The following is a 21,373-nucleotide window of genomic DNA, read 5'->3' as shown; positions in this document are numbered from 1 at the left end:
TTTCTTTCAGTGGCTAATGACTTTTCTGCAATTCACAATTTTGTATCATCAAACACACAAACTGTAGAATTAGGTTTTAAATATAAACACAAAGTAGCATCAGGACAGCAAACATATCACAAAAGCCAAGTTTTGTTGGTGTTACACAAACAGTCTACATGTGGGTGGTGCTGTCCAAAAGCTTCGTCAGGTCCATCCATTTAGTTACACGTGTAAGAGGGATCCTGGAGATTCAGCGGGTTTGAGAACAAATCAGTTAATATGAACCTACTAGAGTCAAACTGTTACATTTTAGTACTCAAAGATTCATGATTTAAACATACTTCAACCATGTTGGTCAAATAAGAAATGCTTTGCCTTTCTGATTCAAATATCCCAGCATGTCATCAAATTTCTGAATGCATAAAAAAAGACCAGTGTTTTACTGGCCTGGTAACAAAGATCATTTTATTACTTAAATAATATGAGGAGTAACATAGTGTATAATAGAGGAGCCAATACTTGTAGTTAGATTTATTTTTATTCATATTTTCAGGAGATAAAAAGTCTACACAATGCTGAGGAGGAAAGCCATTAACTCAGGGACGCTGACCATTAATCTGGGAAGGGTTAAAGGCCATTTCCAACAATTGCATCTGTCATTCTGCAGTGAGAACAATTATTCACAAGTGGATAATATTCAAAATCACTGACCCAGGGTTTGATGTCACAGCAAATTCACATGAAGAAATTGTAAACAAACACAAAAAAACAAAACAAAAAAGTATTTGGTCTGCTTGTTCTGTTTTGCAGCCACATGATCTCGTAGTCATTGAAGCAGTCATGAGCTTTTCTAATACTGCAGCAGGACAATGACCACAAAACAGAAAATATCAAACAGAATGGTTAAAAAACAGAAAAGAAAGTGTTGCAATGGCCCAGTCGAAGTCCAGACCATGTCGTGAAAGCTGTGGTGGGCCTTAGCAGACCTGTACATAAACACTGAACTGAACCAACGCTGTAAACAAGAGTAGGCCAAAGTCCCTCCACAACAATGTGATGAGGAGACTGATAAAGTCACACAGAAAACATCTTCTTCAAGTGGTTCTCCAAGTTACTGAGTTCATGGAGTGTACTTAGCTTTTCATACGCCATTACTCCAGTTTGGCATCGTTTTTGGTAAATTATTAAAATGCGTTGTTGTTTCAGGATCTTTTGAAATAAGTGCAGAAAGTTCAGTGTTCCAGAAACAAACACACACAGGCTTTTCTTTTTTTTTGCCTTTGCTTGTTCAACAAACCTAAAACCCAAGTTGGGAATAACAGGTATCACAATAGTGATTAACAGCTGTCTCTGTTAGGCCGAGCTCTGTGTGCACTCATATTAAAATGGGACTTTTGCACGTCATATGACTCTTCCGCATAAAGTGATCTCTTGGGTTTTTCCCCAATCGAATCACAAATGTTACCAGATGATGATGATAAATATAAAGAATATACAAAATGTAAGTTAAACGCAACATTTTTATTGACATGATGAGAGAATAATGCTGCAGAAAGTTATTAATGTGGTGTTTTATTGCACAGAGTGCTTCAATTAATATTTTAATTTGAGTTAGTAACTTTAGCTTTAACTGCGCCCTTAGTGCTGCTTTTTATATCGACATTGACAGCTGCACATCAGAGCTCTGAAGATTTCATTTGGACATATTTAAATACTAACTATATTAACTATACGCTAATAAAAGAGATGTGTAAATCGCCTTAATTTGTCAGCAGATCAAAATGAAATTAATTTTAATGACTGAACAGGTATTCTTGATGTGTGTACAATGTTCAATGAGCTGCAACTCCGGTAGAGTAGAATCACTTCTCAAATCTAAAATCAAACCCTCTGCAAAGGACCAGAAGATTTCTTATGTCCTGATAAGCAAAACCTGTGAACCAGCAGCTACTCCAGAAAGAAATTATACTCTAGCTTTAATTCTCAATGTCAGGTGAACTTGTCCTTATGGCAAAAAATAAATAAATAAAAGAATTAGCCAAAGGCTTGCCTGATATGTGACCTTGTGGATGCAATACTAACAACAGACAAAATGAAACCCGGTTTAAAAATATAATATTTTGCCATAATTTAGAAATGTGGCTGTGAATATGATATTCTTATCATTAGAAAGGAAGAAATCTAGGACCTTACCTGTTACACATAGAAGCTGACAAGTTTCTGTGTCTGTTCAAGCAGTTTTAAATTTAAAAAATATGTTGTGCTTTACTTCAGGAAGTAGTTAAAAGTGACTTTAGAGACAGCAGGCTCTTGAGAATTTAGCTATGACACACCTGCCGTCATGTTTATAAGCACCATACTATACACTATACACCATAGGACTTCCAAGCTCAATGTATACACATTGAAAAAAACTTTACCAATCTCACTGCAGGACAGGTAACTTGTACCAGTGGTTTGCTTAATGATCATAGAAATATCATTTTGCCGGTGGTTTCCGATTTTTCTCAGAGAATTTCAGACTTCATCTGGTGATGAAGGCGTTGCAATACTGTTGAAAGCTAAAGAACAATTCAATGTATTTGCCTTGAGGTCAGTTTATTCAAGACACTGAGGCTCATTAAGCACATCTCCATCATGAATATAACAGAACATGAACATTGGGGCATCATCTCATAAAACCGAGTCTTCACATGTCCAGCGTCCTCACGGTGTCATCAGAGAGCACTGAAATTACGACTTATGAGTCAAACTCTGGATCACAATCTATCTTTGATCTACATTTTAGACTTCATAGTATTAGGAGTGTGGAGAACAGAAGCAGAGGCCGATTACTGTCCCGGGGTGCAGCGGTGACTCTTGTAGGTGCCCAGATGTCGGAAGCTGCGCCCACACTGCTGACAGCGGTAGGGTGTGGCCCCGCTGTGAATCCTCTGGTGGGTGTACAAGTTTCCCAGTTCTTTAAAGCGCCGTCCGCACTGAGGACATGCGTATGGACTCTCACCAGTGTGCACCCGTTGGTGTCTCTTGAGTCCTGACAGCACAGAGAAACCTTTCCCACACTGAGGGCAAGGAAACGGGCTCTGGGCACCGCTGTGAATTAGCCTGTGGCTTTTTAAGCGGGCTGCATGGCGAAATCTCTCCCCGCACTCTGGACACACAAAGGGTTTTTCTCCAGTATGGATGCGCTGGTGCTGCCGCAGGTTGCCGAGGTAGTTGAAGCGGCGGCCACAGTCCCCACATTCATACCCCCCCTCAATTTTTATCTCCTTTTTTATAGGACCCCCTCCTTGACTGATGCTTGCAACAGACCCAAATTGTGTGCTTCCCTCATTTTGGCTCCCACCAGCCCTCCTGGAATCACCACTGCTATCTCCCATGGAGGGTGTAGTGGAGGACGTGGACTGGAGTGCCTGGAGAGCCAGGGCTCCAGCAGAGTCTGAGTGTATTAGTTTTATGTGCTCCTCCAGAAAGAAAGAGTCAGGGCAGAAGGTTCCACACATTGAGCAGATGTAGGTGTGACTGGATAACTGCTGGTCTGAAACAAAGACAGTTAAATTTACAATGATGAATAACACAGCAGTAGGGAATAAATTGCATTACAGTCTGAAAGTGCTGTAACTAAGTTTAAGGATATAATTCCTCCACTGTTATCGTCTTCGATGACATGTTCCAACATAGAGGAGAGCAGCTACCTGAGCTCCCCCCAGATCTAGTTGTTAATAGAGATGGACCGATCCGATATTACGTATCGGTATCGGTCCGATACTGACCTAAATTACTGGATCGGATATCGGAGAAAAATAAAAAATGTAATCCGATCCATTAAATATCACGAAAGCACCTCACAAAACTTGCAACACGCCGTAACTCACCTCAGAATGTTAGCACGTCGGAGCAGTATGCATCACGTGATAGAGCGGCTGTGGCATGCGGGACCTGTCGGTGGTCTGGATAGCATTTGGAGCTTCGCTAGCAACCTGGCATTTCATCTCTGACAAAGTTATCCCCGAGAGAAGTAAAGCAAGTGTGTAAGTCCATCTCTGAATGTTTGTAAAGCATTCCTGCGTTAAGCTTAATGAGCAACTGCCTCTCGCTCTCCGGCTGCTACTTCAATCATGAAACTGCTTAATGATCAGCTGATTGGCTTTTCTGTCGCGAGTCTCTCTTGTTTGTTTTTGGTCCACTTTGCGCCAGAAAGAGGAAACCAGCGGCTGAACAACAGCAGCACGTTTAAGCTTGATAAGCTGTTGTTACAATTTATTTAATATTACTTTCTACTCGAGGATCTTTTTCTACGTAGCTGACGGCTGGTAACTGTGCAGGGGCGGATCTAGCAAAGTTTAGCCAGGGGGGCCGATAGGGCATTAACTGGGAAAAGGGGGCACAAAGACATACTTTTCTTTCTTATTCTCATTTAAAATGTCGAGCTTTTAATAAATAATTATCTGACACCCAAAGTTTTAATTTGATGTAAAATGAATAGAAGTCAATTACTGTATATAGTGACTATTAAGTCTAATATATATACCCTAGTAAGCTATAGTACTTTTTCCTTTGGGAAGGTACCATCTGTGCAGTCTGCAATTTTGTTGAAGAAAGATGTTGAATCTATTTAATATTTCTTGAAAAATAATTGATTTCTGTGCATTTTTTTTCACACTGCATCAAATTAAGGTTGATTACGTCGATTAAGCATCATGAGGTGGCGCGTGAGGGGTGGTTCCCTATTTTTTATTTATTTATTTTTGTTGTTGCTGGGAGTTGGAACCCTATTAGTTAGGTTGCTTAATATTTACGCTAAGTACTCTTTAAAATACCAGAATAGGGAGGATGGTGTAGGTCTAAGTTTATTAGATTGATCAGTATTGCTGAACTATGAAATATTTTTTTGTATACAGGTATAACAGAATAGCTTTAGTGTAGTTGTTGTTTTAAACTTGAGTATGAACTTGCAGCTTGCATCCTAGTATTTTCATGGATATGGACTTTTGGCAATAACCGTAACTACTCTGCCACTCTAGTGTTAAGTGTTAAATCCTCTCTGGATCTCAACTACCTAAAAAGAAAGCTCAGAAGTGCTCTAATGGGGTGATATGGTCATATAAGGTGGGTGGCTGCAGCTCCGGTTTGTAGCGCGGGCCAATACAACACCAGAGTTGTTGGTTCAACAGCTGCATGCCAATCTCCTGGTGCAAGATACTAAGTAAGGGTGAATGTTAGACACAAACTATGCTGTTAAAAACAATATAGAAAAAGTGCCTGTGTGAATGAACCAGTCCACTGACTGATGAGATGTATGTGAGGAGCAGGGTTCTGGATTTAACAGGGAGCCAATGAAGGGAAGCCAATACAGGAGAAATCTGCTCTCTCTTTCTAGTCCCTGTCAGGACTCTTGCTGCAGCATTTTGGATTAACTGAAGGTTTTTCAGGGAGTTTTAGGACATCCTGATAATAATGAATTACAGTCGTCCAGCCTAATAAATGCATGTCACTCTGAGACAGAATATTTCTAATTTTAGAGATTTTGCACAAATGGAAGAAAGCAGTCCTACATATATGCACTGAAGGACATATCATAGTCAAAAATGACTCCAAGATTTCTAATGCCATGTGATGATCCCGAGCTCTGTCTATCCATGGAGCCAGATAACACACACCAGTTACTTAAACTGCAGGAAAGTCTTAAAAACAAAGACCTAGATGTCCTCTAACTTCCTGCTCCTAAATTCAGATAAACTGAGGTCATTGCACTAAAAATGTTAGAAATATGACATCTAACCAGATCTTTAACCTGGGTGCCATTGCTTTGGCCTGCATTAATAGTGTGAGGAATTTAGGAGTCATTTTTTAACAGGATATTCTCAATGCACTACTGTAATGAATTATTATCACGTCCCCCCAAAAACTCCCAAAAAAACTTTCAGTTGATCTAAAATACTGCAGTGACAGCACTGACAGGGACTAGAAAGAGAGAGCAGCTTTCTGCTATATTGGCTTCCCTTCATTGGCTCCCTGTTAAATCTAGAATTACATTGAAAATCCTGCTCCTCACATACAAGGTTTATAATAATTTGCTTCTCATGTCTATTGTATAGTCTCGCTTATTCTCTAACCCTAAGAGAGTCTCCCAGACTGGTTCTCTAAAAACCTAAAGAAGAATTATGGATTTGATCAACTGGTCCCTTAATGAAACTGACACCTTCCTGGGCTTGGGAGAGCCTGATTGTCCTGCGGAGACGTTTGCTGACGGATACTCGATGGTCAGTTGCGTCGTGTGTCTGGCGACACTCTTGATGGAGGACAATGAATGACATCTACCAATTCGGAACCACGATAACAGAGTTCTGGCTGATTGGACCTGGCTCGGACCTGGCTTACTGAAGAACAAGAAGCGGCTACAGCTGTTCAAAATCCCACAAGGCTGGCCGACATGATAGACGATGGACAGGGCTGTGAGTACTCAGACGGTGTTTTTGAACGCAATATGGATAAGATCATGGAGAAGCTCATGGCTCTGCTATATGGATAACATCTTTAGGAAGAACAGCACGAATTGAGAGACCTGGTGACCAGTGACGGACATTAGACCAATTGTAAAATTGGATGCAGTTTGTTCGCACTAACCAAAACAACTACCATCTTCATCTCATGACGCCAGCTGGACGCTCAAGGCAAAAGCTGACAGGAATAACAATCCTCCTTTAGATAACAAAACTGTGTTGTGACTTTCTCCCCCCTCATTCAAGGCCACCCGCGTCGACCGAAGATTGTTGACTTTTGCCTAACCCGGTGAAGGGACACTTTCTCTTGGCTGAACACGGAACACACACACACTCCTACGCACACATATGCATGTACACTGACACAGACCTACAATCACCCCCCCCCCCTCCAAATGACTTCGAAGCTTATGTCTTCTATGTAGTGAGATGTGCTGATTCATGTGCTGAGGTGTTTTTTTCTGTTCTCAAACTGATCTCCCTGTTTGAGTTATTTTTTCTCCTCATCTTTCCTCATGTTGTGCATTTTCCATTGTTCTCCAAAAGTTGATTCTGTTCATCTGGACGTTTTCAGTGGGAGAAACGTTTCGTCACTCATCCAGGTGACTCCTTCAGTCTCAGCTGACTGCAGGTTTCAATCTTATAAACAGGACATTTGCATAATGACTGAAACCAGCCCACTGAAGGAACAAAGGGCTGGGAGGTCAGTTCCTTAATCTTAATTATGCAAATTCTCATGACCACTGATCAATGAACTGAACTTCAGGTAAGAAGTTATGACCTGCAGTCTATCTGGGTCAGATACAAACCAAGTTTAGGTGGAGTTTATTTTCCTTGTGCTGACTTTTTACAGTCAGTTACAATAACTCGTACTGCGTACTAGCTAGCATGATGGAGTTTCTATACAGCTGGGTGGGTGCTATGATGTTACTGATAGTGAACTTTATTTTATTCATAAGGTTAGTTAGTGGAGTTGCAAACAGTGCCGTATAAAACGGAATCGTCTCGTATTCAGAGAAAATATCACGCGTTTCGTATTGAGCTGAAAAGGAACACAGTTTGTCCTGTACTTTAGCTAGAATGAAAAAAATACACAAAGCTGGAGTCATTCTGAATCTTTACGCTGTCAGCTGCGTTTTCTTCTCTCATTCAATCATGAAACTGATCAATGATCAGTTGATCGGTATTTCTGACGCAAGTCCCGTCTCTTCTTTGTTTATCTCCGACTTTGCGCCAGAAAGAGGAAACCAGCGGATGTCACGCTAAACAACAGCAGCACGTTTAAGCTTGATCAGCTGTTGTTAGAATGTATTTAATATTATTTTCTAGTATCAGCTGATGTTTGCTGGAGCCACAGCTGTAAAGCTGCTGGTCATGATGTCGGTTTGGATATGTGGTGAGAGGGAAACATGAAGATGAAACCAGGAGATGTCCTTACTGAATCATCAGAGCTGTGATGGAGAAACAGGTTTACCTTTTAGTTGACATGAATGTGTTGAAGGGAAGTTATGAACTGTTTCTGAGAGACAAATAACACCAGGATCCTTTTCTAAGTAGCTGACAGCTGGTAGCTGTGCAGGGGCGGCTCTAGGAAAGTTTTGCCAGGGGGCCAGGTAGGGCATTAACAGGGAGAGGGGGGTACAAAGAAATACTTTCTTATTCTCATTTAAAATATCTAGCTTTTGTTAAATAATTATCTGAAGCTTAAACCAAAGTTTTTATCTGATGTAAAATGTATAGAAATCATACATATGCCAACAAGACTGTACATCAGTGTCACCACAGCGTTTGTTTTCATGCAGTGAATTAAAAAATAAATGGCCGGGCCAGCGGTGCACATCGCAAATTAGCTCGCATAGACACATTAGTTGTACCGCTTCTTAATGATGGTATCTTAGCTAATAACCCCAACTACCAGATTCAACTTGTCATTGGCTAAAAATCACTTAGCCTACTGGTGAGAGGGACGTTGCTAGCTGTCAGTTTTTTCAAGCGATGTTGAAATTTCCACATTCTGACACTTCAAATGCTTCAGGAGCTCTCCGCTCAGCGCAGCAACTGTTAATATCGAGTGTTATTAAATTTATTGCTAATGCAATTATATGGCACATTGACTTCTGAGGAAATTTTAGATGGCACTCGTCATCAAAAAGGTTGCCTACCCCTGCTCTAGGACAACAGGACACACATGCTGTTTGGTTTCTGTGGCTTGATGGACCTCCAACCAAAGGCTGCAAAACTGAGTTGTGCATCATGTGAATGAGTGTTCAAAGGAGCTTGCAAAGAAAAGCGGCTGGACTTCTTTAAGTTGCTTGAAGACGTTTCACCTCTCACCTCTCACCCGTCTTCAAGCAACTTAAAGAAGTTCAGACGCTTTTCTTTGCAAGATCCTTTGACTACGATGACCTGGATGACTGAGAACCTTCACAGACATGTGAATGAGTGGTATTTGATGTGTTAGCCGGCCTATTCCTGTTAGCTGCAACCATAAGAAAACATCTCAGGCAGTATGAAACGTTTCCGTTGCAGTTCATGTAATGTGGTGGCTGTAGCTCTTGAGGTAGAGCAGGTGACCTACTGATTGGAAGGTTGGTGGTTAGATCCCTGGCTCCTCCAGTCTGCATGCTAAGTATCCTTGGGCAAGATACTCACCCCAAGTTGTGTGAATGTAGTTAGAAAAGCACTCAGTTTAGAGTCAGTGCTTGTGAGAATGGGTGTGAGTGGGTGAATGTGACATGTTGTATAGAGTGCTTTGAGTACTCCGGGAGAGTAGAAAAGCGCTATATAAGAATCAGTCCATTTACCATTTGTGGAGAAGGCCTTTTTGGTTACCACAACAGCAAACGCAGCCATGAATCTGTGCAAATGGGACAAAATCACCAGATCTGAGAGTTATGTGGACAGACAGTGCACACAAATGAGGTGGTCGTGGAAATGTCAGAATCAGAATCAGTTTTATTGACCACGTATGTGTGCGCGTATACAAAGACAATAACAACACGTATGGTGCAGAGAGCAAAAATGTTGGAATGAAATCATGGGATAAATAAGGGATGGATAAGTAATTACATACAAAAGAACAAAACAGTGTATGCAGTACGCTTTGATTTCAGCAGGTATGGTCCTGTACTATGGCTGGTACAGGACTATGTGAATGTAGTAAGTATTCATCAAAGTGATGACCTATAGAAAGACGCTGTCTGCTTGTTTTGGCATACAGTGCTCTGTAGCGCCTACCAGCACCATTGACTTTTTCTGCAGACCTCATTGTCCGTTGTAGTCTGGTCTTGGCCTGTTTGGTGGCTGATCCAAGTCCTACGATAATGGATGAGCAGAGAACAGACTGGATTATAGACTGGATCAACAGTTCCTGAGGCGAGACTGTGGATCCCAGAAACCTGAAGGTTTCCACAGCAGACACAGTGCTTTTGAGTAAGGTGAGGGGGGATAATGGAGAGTCCACAACTAGGGCTGGGCCATATCATACCGTTCACGGTAATACCGGTATAATGTTGGGCAACGATAAGAAAATGACGCATGTGCAGTGCCTTTGTTTTCATACGCACATGGCGGAAAAAGCATGGTGGCGACGGAAAATGAGAAGGGCGAAAGCGGATCGTTGAATGAAACGGATGAACTAGAATTGGTTTGTAAAAATGCTGCAACTTCAGTGGTGTGGAACTGGTTAAGCTTTCATCCGTCAGATACACAACAAAGCACTATTTTGTCAAATGTTTTAGTACGACTTTGCTAAGCTACGAAGCCGCACTGCTTGATGGATTGTCGGAGCATTACGGGTATCGTAGTCAGGAGCCTTGTGGAGTGATACGTACTGTGCTTCAACATAATGTTACCGTATTGTGTGTGTATAACCTCTTTTTAACTTTAGTGGATATTATACATGGTTATGCTCAGGATATGTCGGCCAATTTCCACTGGAAATGCCTTTTGGTTAAACTGTCAGCGAGGAATTTGCATTTGCACTGTTAAATGTTTATATAACTTTAATGCACATAAAAAACAGCTGCTTGTTTAAGTGAAAATACATTGATGGGTTTTTTTTTGCACTAATAAAGTTGTGGAGTTGTAAAGTATTTTGTTTAGTGTCAATCATATCGTCAGTTATATCGTTATCGCAAATTTTCAAATGTATATCGTGATAAATATTTTTGGTCATAGTGCCCTGCTCTAGAACTGGGCGATATGACCCAAAATTCATATCTCGATATTTTTGTTTTAAAGCCATAAGGTAAAAACAAAAACAGAGTTCTTTTTGCTGTGTCTCAGATGTCACACGGGCACTTTTATTAACATACAGCATAGATGTAAATGAAGAAATTACTCAAAAATAAATTATGAGCATTTATTAAATAATAATGTTCCATAAATAAAAGAAAACTGTTTTTGTGCAGTCAAAATGTAAACTAACAGACGCTGAGCATAATAACAGACAGATTTCACAGCTGCTCTGTTCCCAAGTTCTACTGTGTGACTGACAGCCTGGAGTTTGAAATCCGCTTCGTAACCACGTCTCTGAACAGGTGCCATTTATGGTCCTTATACACAGTACGGTAATATCACGTTGAAGCACAGTACGTATCACTCCGCGAGGCTCCTCGGTAGCCGTAATGCTCCAACAATCCATCAAGCGGTGCAGCTCCATAGCTTAGCAAAGTCGTACTGAAACATTTGACAGATTGCTGAGCGCTGTGTACCACATAAAATCGGTTTGCGGTCATCAAGCACTACCAGAATTCATACATAAGGCGCACTGTCGATTTATGAGAAAATGAAAGGATTTTAGGCCATGCTAGGCCATGGCGTTAGGTGGTTAGCTCGCTAACATGTTGACGCTGTCCACTCCCACGCATGGGGCGATCCGCGGTAACTCGTTAACGGAGATTTGCCGTGTTCATCTTGTCATTGCCTGCAGGCGAAGCTATGGGGGAGGAGGGGGAGTGGTGTTCAGTGAAGGAGAGGCGAGGCCGAGTAACGTTGCGTAGAGACAAAAGTGGATGAAAGAGAGGCAAACCTGCGGCTCCACAAGAATAGTTATAACGTAACATAGACTATATCGATATAAACGATATTGTCACATCTTATATGTCGTATGAAAATATATCGATATTTTTAAAAAACTCGATATATCGCCCAGTCCTACCCTGCTCTATCCACAGCCGTCTCTAGTTTTGAGCGTATTCAGTTCTGTTACTCTGACTGCACCACAGGGCCAGGTGTTGAACCCCACATCTGGTAAATGGAGTGGTTATTATACAGCGCTTTTCTACTCTGAGTGCTCAGATAGAGTAGAAAAGCACTCAAAGCTCAAAGTGCTTTATAAAACTAATTCTTTCACCCAATCAAACCCACATCCACACCACACAAGCACGTTTTCTAAGTCGTTAAGTGCTTACTATCTAACAGTCATACACAGTCATACTGCGATGAATGCATCGGAGAGCATCCATTCTTGATGAGTCCTGAACTTTGAGGTGTTAACTACTTTACTTGAGGTAGAGGCCATGTTGAATTCCCGACCTCTTTCTTATGTGTACAGTGATGCATCAGAGGTCCGTTTGGGGGAGACTCACTTCTATTCTGCCAAAGACTACACTTTCCCCATCTCAGACGATCAACGTAAGCTGGGGGGACATTGGTCGAGGATGAAGTATGGGTAGAGATTCTTAACCAGCTTATGGAGCCACTGGCAGTGACAACTTGACAGACGGCTCTGAAGTGAACTGCTCTGGATTTGCTCTGAAGTGTTGAAAGTGGGAGATGTTGTCTTGACTGGAGACAATAACTGACCCTCCCAAACCTGGAGGATCGGGAGAAGAGCATTTTTTCCAGGGAGCGATGAACGCATTTGTTCATGTAATGTTCACACTTGTGAGGAAGTTTGCTGAAGAGACCTGTTCGGCTATCACATCCATTAGAGATGTAAGGTAGCTGGATACTGATGAACAACTGCTGATGGGGGGGTGAGGATGTTGTGAATTGAAATTAAATGACACTTTATGATATTGGGTTCAGCTGATTCAGCTTATTCTTCTTGTCATTTATTACAGTGAATATATAAACTGCAGCTATGTTTAAACTGCTAGTGACAATTATTTTTGCTTTATTGTGAAAGGTATAGACAGGAAGTGTTTTTATTTTGAAATGCAGGGAATTATCCTAGTGCTGCTGCTAGCCTCTAGCTGATGTTATGAAGGTTATGTGCAGAATAAGAAAGTTATGTATCTCTTGCTATTCGTCAACATCAGCATTTTCATCAAGTAAATATTTAGTTTGAAATTGTCGGTTTCAGTCGTTATTTGAAACGTCCACCACACAACATGCCTTGAGTTGATTATTGTTGTGAACTGGCACTTAAAGGTGGGTGATTTAGCCTTGAAATTAAATCACAGTATTTCAAATAAATTCACGATAACATTTATGACATAAACACTAAACAAAATTTCATCGCCGAGCGCAGCAACCAGGCAGCTGCATTTATTAGTGTGCACAAAATGAAAGTTATTTTCTTATCAAAGTTTCTGTCACTGATGACAGACAACCTATCTATGTGTCACCACCAGTATCATAGTTCAGCTGTATACACTGACCTGGTATTGCAATATGCCACTTGTAATTGTATGCAATAAGTACGGGGTTTTAAAATAATTCGCTACATTCGCACCTGCCTCAGGCCTGTCTGTGCAGTCCTCCAAAGGATTCCCTTCCTCCCCTGGAGAGCTCTGAGGCTCCATAGAGAAGTCGCAAGGCTGGGCACGTGACAGCGGAGTCTGTGCTTGCTCAGGTATCGACCCCTCCCTCGTGGTCGAGTCATCTTCATTCCCATCATTCTCTGTCTCAGTGGTGCAGGCGTTCTCATGATCAGGCTCCTTTATAACTGCGGCACAATAGCAGAAAAATCAGGATTAATGTTAATGTTCTACAAGCCAGTGGTTACCATATAAATAGACTGATACAACAGATCAAATCAATATAAAGACTTATTACTTGCAAAACTGTCCAGATCTAACATATTGATATATTATTGGATATTTTTGAACAATTAAGTTCAAAATACAAAACTTGAATTTGCAGAAAAGTAAAAGTCAACAATGGAAATCAAATTTATCATGAAGTGTATGAACATATTATTGTATTACATTTTTATGCTGTAAGGTAATGATTGTGCTTGATGGAGATGTCCTGGAGTCAGGTGGTCTGCCAGCACCACTAACCTAACCCCATAGAGGCCTGTATAGGGTTAGGGTAAGTAAGTGGCCCCCAAATCACATGACTGATTTAAAATGACACAACCTCGCAGAGTCTCATCTCAACTTTTGTCCAAAGTGTGAACCAATATGTACCAATTTTTTTATTTTGCTGACAGACAAAGCAAAATGAGACTTATGATAAATGATTTACACGATGCTTTCCATGAATGCATCGTCACATTTAGTGCAATAAGAAAAGGTAAAAATGGGATTTTCTAAAGAAAGCCGTCACAAACAAAGTGCTTGTGAGAAAAACAAAGGAAAAACAAACATGGCACTCCCCATTTCTGTAGGAAAAATGCACCACACCAACCAGGGGAAGAGTGAGCGTGATGGTAAAAGATTTGTGACACTCGGCTTATTTGGAGTGTGTAGTTAGTGTGTAGTTAGTGTGTAGTGTAGTCATTATTTTCTTTTGTGCATCCAAACAGTGAGCCAACTGTTGAATGTCACAGACGCTGGTAAAAAAATCTACCAAAGGCAGTTTGCAATACAAACACTGTCCCCACGTGGACAACAGGAGGATGCACCCTGAACGTGCTGGGCTTGTGATGTCATTAGTTATTTTGTTTTAGCAGCAAACTGCAAAAACACATAATTTGTTCCCATTTTAACACTACAAAAAAAAAGTGGCAAAAATGGTCACTATGTGCACAGAAGAGTTCATGAGAGGTTCGCGTGTGAAACGCATGCTCAGTCATGCTTTAGGACGCATTTGGAGTTGGAGAGCCTTGGATGCCCTTCAACAAGCCTCGAGAACTACTTCAAGCACTTATACGTTTCTATATTGTGGTAAACACGTACTTGGCTCTGTTTTCATATTAGTCATCAAGTTATAAGTAAATAAGCATTATTTATGACTACGTCCATGTGCGTTTACCTTTCAGGTCTGAAGTGTATTCCATTGGTGCCATCCATTCATATTCATACATTCGCTTGCTACCGGAAGGGAGCATGCTGAAGATGTCATCTGTGGTGGACTCGGAATCTACGTGCATAGACACGGTCCCGGCCATCCCGCTGTCCGACCACAAGTTAAGGGAATGCGGGTCTGGCCCTTGGCGGACCTCCCTGTCACCGGCCTGGTCGCTCTGGTCTCCGTCCATTTCAGCACATCCCCTCGAGTTCTTGTCTTTCATCAGATAGTGACAAATGGCGTCTATATTTTCCTTCTTCACACCAGACATGAGCGCTTTGGCTCTCCGTGGGTCGATATTGTTGTGCTTGGCTCCAGAGCTGAAGTCATGTTTCTTGAAGCCAGCCTCTGCAGGCGGCTCTACGCTCGCCACGCCAGGAAATGCGTCCCTACCATCCCGCTGAACTGTATCCAGTTGTGCTTTTAACATTTCGATTTCTTCGCTTTTCTCGCGAAGTTCCATTTTCAATACTCTTATCCGGATGCTGACCATTTTACGGATCTCGGACAACGCAGTCTCCAGCACTACGGTGATGTTTCTCCCGAGGTGCTCAGTGATGTCGCTAACCGAGCAGAGAAGCTCTTCGTCGGGTTCCAGCTCCACGAAATCACCGTCAGCTGCACTTACTGACCCGGGAGGCTCCATGAAGACGCCGTGGGCTTCAGGAGACAGGCTCGCTTCAGTGAAACTGTGGTTTCGTTTGCGACTCATAGATTATTGGGATGGAGCGCTCGGTTTTCTTCAGTTTGGGTAGCTGGAAGCTATTTAGCAAGCTAATGTTTGGATGGTGCTGAGAGACGGTCGGATTGTTAGGTTTGCCTCACTTAACGTGACTGTTACCGGAAATGTACTTTCAAAATAAAAGCATTTCGTGTCGAATAGCTGTCTGGATGTAGGCTCATTACCCATTTTGTTTCGAAATGAGCGAATGGAAGTATTGTTTTGGACACGTGGTACTTGACAGACACAGAACAGAGCTGCAACAATATCAGAGTTTACATGAATTACTATAAGCCAAAAGCATGCACCAGGAAACGAATACACTGCACTCTGAAAATAGGAATGGAACTGATCTTATATTTATTTCACACATAACTATACCATATAAAATCTATTTGAAAACAAAAGACATATCAGTGCATCTGTATATTTGCTGTCTCTATATAAACATCTGTATACTTATTTGTACATAATCTGTTCATAACTATTCCCACCTGTTATCCCACCACTCTGTGTATAATCTGCTCCTGTTGCACTTACTGCTCTTGCACTTCTGATTAGATGCAAACTGTATTTTACTATCCCGTGTTTATACATGTGTATTTATACAATACAGTTGACTCCTAATATCATTAGATACATAAAAACAACACCTTATAAAAACAAAACACTAGTGACTCTATCAATGTTATTACTGATGGACTGAATTTACAAGTTTTGCTGTTTTCCTGTTGGATTATTATTATCAGCAGCATGAAAGACACATAAGTGCGTCGGTGGCCAAGGCGTGCCTGTTCTCTCCTCAGTCTCTCTCCTCTCAAAGATCAGAACAAAATCAGTGTTAGCTCAGAGTAGGTTAATTAGATAAGTATAATTCAAGTCATTTGATTATTATGTGATTATTATTATTACTTGGTTTGTTGTTTGCTTTGCTCCTGCTAAATTGCTTTACTAAAACAATCTTCAGAAAGTCTAAATTGTGGACATTCCCTTTTTAACCCGCTGCTAAGCAGTAAATGTAAAAATCTGAGTATTAGCCTTTAAATAAACAGTAACACCTTGGAGCTTAGTTTTCCAAGCCACTAAATTGAATCCACCAAATCCACCTATGTAGAAGGGAGCTTCTGCAACAGTGTGGCTGGTGAAATACTGGGCCTGCAAAGCTATTCATGACCACTGGGTTTTATCAGAGTAGGCAGGGTAGACATCTGGAGGATAGAGGCAGTTAGAACTGGGGGAGTCCCCTCACCCAGCAGCTCCATCTAACTTCTTCAAAGACTACTGGGTAATATTCACAGGAGCAAACATTAGGATTTCTTAAACAAAGAGCCGATTCAGATTATTGGGGTGCTGGCTCTACAGATTAACAACGCTTTTCAAAGCTTTTAATCTGCTCAGAAACACAGGCCTACATCATAATTTTAAAAAGTAAATTTTACTTAAAAATAAAATCACATCTGAAATTAAGGGAGCACTGTGTGACATGGTTCACTGTATATATCTACAGGATGATTAAAAATGAATTATGTATTAGCAAAAAAGCTGTTTACATGTTGTACATTTAGCCAACGAAGTTTTTTCATTGATATGTTGATATTAAAGTGCTGGTGGGGTATCTGTCCACCTTCTCTGTTTTAAAATGTAATAGATGCCCTTATCTGTTTAACGTGGAGAAGGGCATCTATACAAGTAGTTGTATGTTGAAATGCAGGGTTAAAGTGGACATGAAACTCCACATGTGTGAAGACTATTTGAAGCGTGGAGCCCTGCTCTCAAAAACTGGATTTAGGGAATAAGTGCTTAAAGTTAGAATTTTTAGAATATGTTTAGCACCATCTTGTGCCAGTACTAAGCATGACAATTACCCCAGCCTACGCAGCAGCAGCAGAGCAGCCCACCAGTCCAGACCCCCGACCGGGCCAGCCTGCAGCCCCAGAGAGGCGAAGGGGGGTGGGGGGCATGATGCCAATGACCGTTTGCGAGACAACAGCTGGTGTCAGCTCAACCCCTCCCAAGAACCCTCAATGTCTACGGAGTGCAGGAGTAGAGTGCAAATGGCCAGAAGCAGCAGGTATAAGTGGCTGAATCTGTGATGATGTCGTGAAGCAATACAGAGGGTATACTGGTGCCTACAGCGAGCAGGAGAGTGCGGTTTAACTGTGGTATAGGCACAAATAAGAAAAGCACAGACAATCAAACATATTTAAAAAAAAACTGTGGTACAAGAAAGAGGAACTTCAAATAACACAGGGACATGATCAGAGAACACTGCATCACAAGTTGAGAAAAGAACATAAATGAAGATCAAGTGTGTGTCCGCCTTTATGTGTGGAATGAGACACAAGGTTAAAAGTGTCCGTGATGTTTACAAAGTCCTTTGCCACTGGCTCATTAATAGAACGTGAACATTAAAATCCCTAACAATGAGGACACCATCATATAAAGCATAATGTCAGTCAAGAAACCATAAAAGTCAGTCCATCCATCCATCCATCCATCCATCCATCCATCCATCCAATCGTCTGACTACCATCCATCCATCCATCCAATCGTCCGACTACCATCCATCCATCCATCCATCCATCCATCCATCAATAAACACAGACAAACAGGCACACACAGACACAAACATGCATTGCCACCCTCATGCACACATATGCAAATACTCAGCACGCGCCCAACATGGAGACAAACAGAAGTGAACACTGTACACACATATATTCTCATACTCTATGTAAAGTCCCCCTCCCTGGACCCAGCAACCCCGCTGACCCTGGTAGGCACTCCCGTTCCCTGGAATCCACCAAGGGCAACAGCCTGCCCTTGGACCAGGGCTGCTCCAGGGCCCACAGCAGGGGTACTGCCAAGCCCCACAGACGCTGGGGCCAAGTGCCACACACCAACCTGGACCCAAGCCCCCAAGGCCCAGCCAGAGCCCCAGCCTGGAGGTGGAGCACACACAGAACCCCAAGCCCGCCCCAGACCCACCTAGGTGCAGCTAGACTACTAGCCTGGTACCTATGTCTGCCAGCACAGACCAGCCTCCATCCTCCTGCACACAGCCAACAGAAAAACACCACCCAAGAGCACATAAACCACAATAATGAAGGCAGGACAAGACCACAACCACGCATCGACCTTTGCCTTCGGTCGCACAGACTTCCCCGTACAGGCACCAACTCCACTGGGTAGTCGCCATTTCAGCCACCATTTGGGCCAGCTCCTCGCCTTGCCGGCCTGGTCGTGGGTCTGCCGTGCCCCCCATCCTGGGTTTCGACATCCCTTTAAACATGCACAAGGTGAGCCTCTCTAAATTAAATGAAATGGGCTTAGAAGAAAATCATCTATTTGATGGTAAGTCCCTCTCTCTCAAAAGGATTGATCCACTCCACTCCAAAGCCACAAAAATCCTTATTTTTGCACAGATTTGACCTTTTAAAGGCATGTGGTCTAAACTTTTGATCAGGACTCTACTGTAACACTGTTGCACAATTTTTGCACACAGGAACATATTTTCAAGGGTCCCCCAATGATGTCTTGAAAACTTTGTCATAAGTTGAAAAATGCAACAGCACTGTTTTCACAAACGAAGTTCGACTTCTCAAACACTTTCTGACCAAGAGGCACTGAACAATGAGGGCCACATTTAAGGCTCTCAAGTAACACTAGTCTCAGTATCACTGCCTGCCAGCTCCACACTATGGCTGATGTCCTCAAACAACAAGCTCTCAGGAAGGAACAATGCAGCAAAGGTAGGGCTAAATCCGGCATCCTTTCCCTTTTACTTTGGCTGCTGTATATAAACTACGTAGAGCTGCATGGAGCGGCACTATGTCCAACTGTCACATCATACATGACATTTTTTTCATTTTAACAGCTTCTTAGACACGCCTGATAGAATACCTAGATGCAGATCTGCACATTTCACATTTCTGACTTTATATCATCTGTTATATTTTATCTGTATCATATTGAATATCTTTCTGTGTCAGAATGTGTAACTGTTATTCTGTTTTATAGAAAACTAACATAACAGAGCAACATCAGTGCAAAGTACAAAATGTAAATTCTTGTCTGCATTTTTCTTCATGATCTGGCATCGTTATGCAAGAAGCATTTCTTTACTTTCTACATTTTGTAGTTTTGTAAGTGAGATAGATGATCATTTTTACATTTAATCTCTGTCAAGTAACCATTTCTTATCTGCACTGGGGTGAAGCATTTACATATACACCTACTCAATGACAACATCAATTATGCATTTCTACTTTAGCTATCAGTTTCCACACTACTGTTTCTCTGTCTGCTATCGACTCACATTTCAAGTCTCGCTTTTCATGATACTGAATCAGTCATCCCCATTCCCTGTGCCCTATAAGTTGCTATTTGGTATGCAACAGCAGCTGTGACTTCAGTCTAGGTTCACGCGTACTACTCTTTATCGTGATTTGCATGCACCAAGAATCACCTAAACTGCCCTTCTGTCTCTCATCTCTGCTGTAACATCAACCCAACACATACGACTCATGTGTCAGAGTCGTATGTGTCAAATCTGAAAAAGAGACAAAATAAAATGTACCAAAATAAAGCGATCAGTTTGCTTTCATCTCAAACACAGCTGTCATAACCTCTGGTCTTTCACTGATGGGAGACCAGTGTACAAAGCAGGCTGCTTTCACTGCTCTGAGATCAATTATAGTGGGCGCTTTATACAGAAACAGCTAGCATTAGCAAGTAAATGAGCTTCAATGGTTTATGGTCATTAACAAATAAGTTTCATCTTGTTAACCATCCTTAATGTCTGAGTCTAATATGTTTTACCAAATGCTCCACATTCATATTTTAATCCCTTGTCTACATATTGTCAGTTAACCATGTCACACACTTTTAATTAAACTGATTTTTTGTTATAAATAGTTTAACATCCTTTTTGACAAAGTCAAAGAGCACTTAATTCTGCTTGCCTTTTTGTAAAACTCACCAGAGATATAAAAAAAATGCAATAGGCGTGGTTGTTGAATCTGCATATAAGAACATCATATATCCGAAATGACTAACTTAAATTTGTCATCTAAACATAATTTAGTCTTGTAATTGTCATATATATGCGTTTTCTCTGGAAGCTCCGCCCCCTGGACAGCAGCTCAGTTCACCATTGTTTGGAAACTTTATTGTGGTCTGGAGATCTACACTTTACAGGTAAATACAAATTTAAAGCTAAAATACCAATGAGAAAGAGCGTAGACCCTTTATATATAAGTAACATTTGGCGGTAACATTTTTTTTACTAGTATGTTGGCTGGTCAGGAGCAACGTAAGGCACCAGTTAGCTAATGTTAACTATTGTCAATTGGTGTGAGAATCAAATCAGAAATATTCAAATATAATGTGAGTTAAGATTATTTACATTTTTAAAGCTAAATTAACAGACCATTATAAACTTTTATCAGTGTCTGTAGCAAGTGGTGTTACCAGCAACAATTACAAAATTATTATTATTAATGTAGCTGCTCCTTTGAAAGTGTGTCAGCAGTAACAATATCCACACACAGCCTCGGGCACGATAAACATGCAGAACTGCAGAAACTAGGGTGGGCCATTATTTATGTGTCACATGGCCCTCTTCCTATTGAAAAAACAAAAGTTGTATCCAAGATGGCCGACTTCTAAATGGCCACCATGGTCACCACCCATCTTGAGGAGTTTGCCCCCTCACATATACTAATGTGCCACAAACAGGACTTTAATATCACCAACCATTCCCATGTTATTACGGTGTATCCATATAAGTGGCCCACCCTGTAGTTTCTGGGGAATCCACACAGACCCCAGATGTAGTGTAACAGTTATCCAAATGTTGTGTATCCTGTTTGCAAGCACTGAAAATATACTAAATCAAATTAAATGAAAGCTTGCTCCATGCTAGCTGCATGTTCACCATAGACAAGACTGGGCATACTCCAGTTTGTGGGACAACAAACAG

The 21,373-nt window shown here is 41.4% G+C and overlaps 1 protein-coding gene across 2 annotated transcripts; it reads right to left on the bottom strand.

Moving 5' to 3' along the window:
- Positions 1-586: 586 nt before the first annotated feature.
- Positions 587-15,529, bottom strand: znf16l (zinc finger protein 16 like). Of its 2 annotated transcripts, XM_040047194.1 has the most exons (5): positions 14,634-15,529; positions 13,168-13,380; positions 9,723-9,800; positions 9,290-9,342; positions 3,416-3,520 (listed from the first exon to the last, which is right to left on the bottom strand). In XM_040047194.1, the coding sequence occupies exons 1-4, from the start codon at positions 15,379-15,381 to the stop codon at positions 9,314-9,316; spliced, it is 1,068 nt and encodes a 355-aa protein (XP_039903128.1). In that variant the 5' UTR covers positions 15,382-15,529; the 3' UTR covers positions 3,416-3,520; positions 9,290-9,313. The 2 variants fall into 2 exon arrangements, with proteins under 2 accessions (XP_039903127.1, XP_039903128.1); XM_040047193.1 differs by lacking the exons at positions 9,290-9,342; positions 9,723-9,800 and having other exon boundaries at positions 587-3,520; positions 14,634-15,526.
- Positions 15,530-21,373: the final 5,844 nt, after the last annotated feature.

The sequence above is a fragment of the Simochromis diagramma genome, unplaced genomic scaffold, assembly GCF_900408965.1.
Source record: "Simochromis diagramma unplaced genomic scaffold, fSimDia1.1 OVJJ01000113.1, whole genome shotgun sequence".
Classification (NCBI taxonomy): Eukaryota; Metazoa; Chordata; class Actinopteri; order Cichliformes; family Cichlidae; genus Simochromis; species Simochromis diagramma.
The sequence above is the reverse complement of the archived record's forward strand: the minus strand, read 5'-3'. Positions and strand labels throughout refer to the sequence as shown.

Excerpts from the sequence above, each read along its gene's own strand:
- znf16l (XM_040047193.1), bottom strand. The coding sequence starts at position 15,381 with ATGAGTCGCAAACGAAACCACAGTTTCACTGAAGCGAGCCTGTCTCCT. Across the intron at positions 13,381-14,633 it reads ATACACTTCAGACCTGAAAG|TTATAAAGGAGCCTGATCAT; the intron begins GTAAACGCACAT and ends ATTGTGCCGCAG. Across the intron at positions 3,521-13,167 it reads CACAGACAGGCCTGAGGCAG|ACCAGCAGTTATCCAGTCAC; the intron begins GTGCGAATGTAG and ends TCTTTGTTTCAG.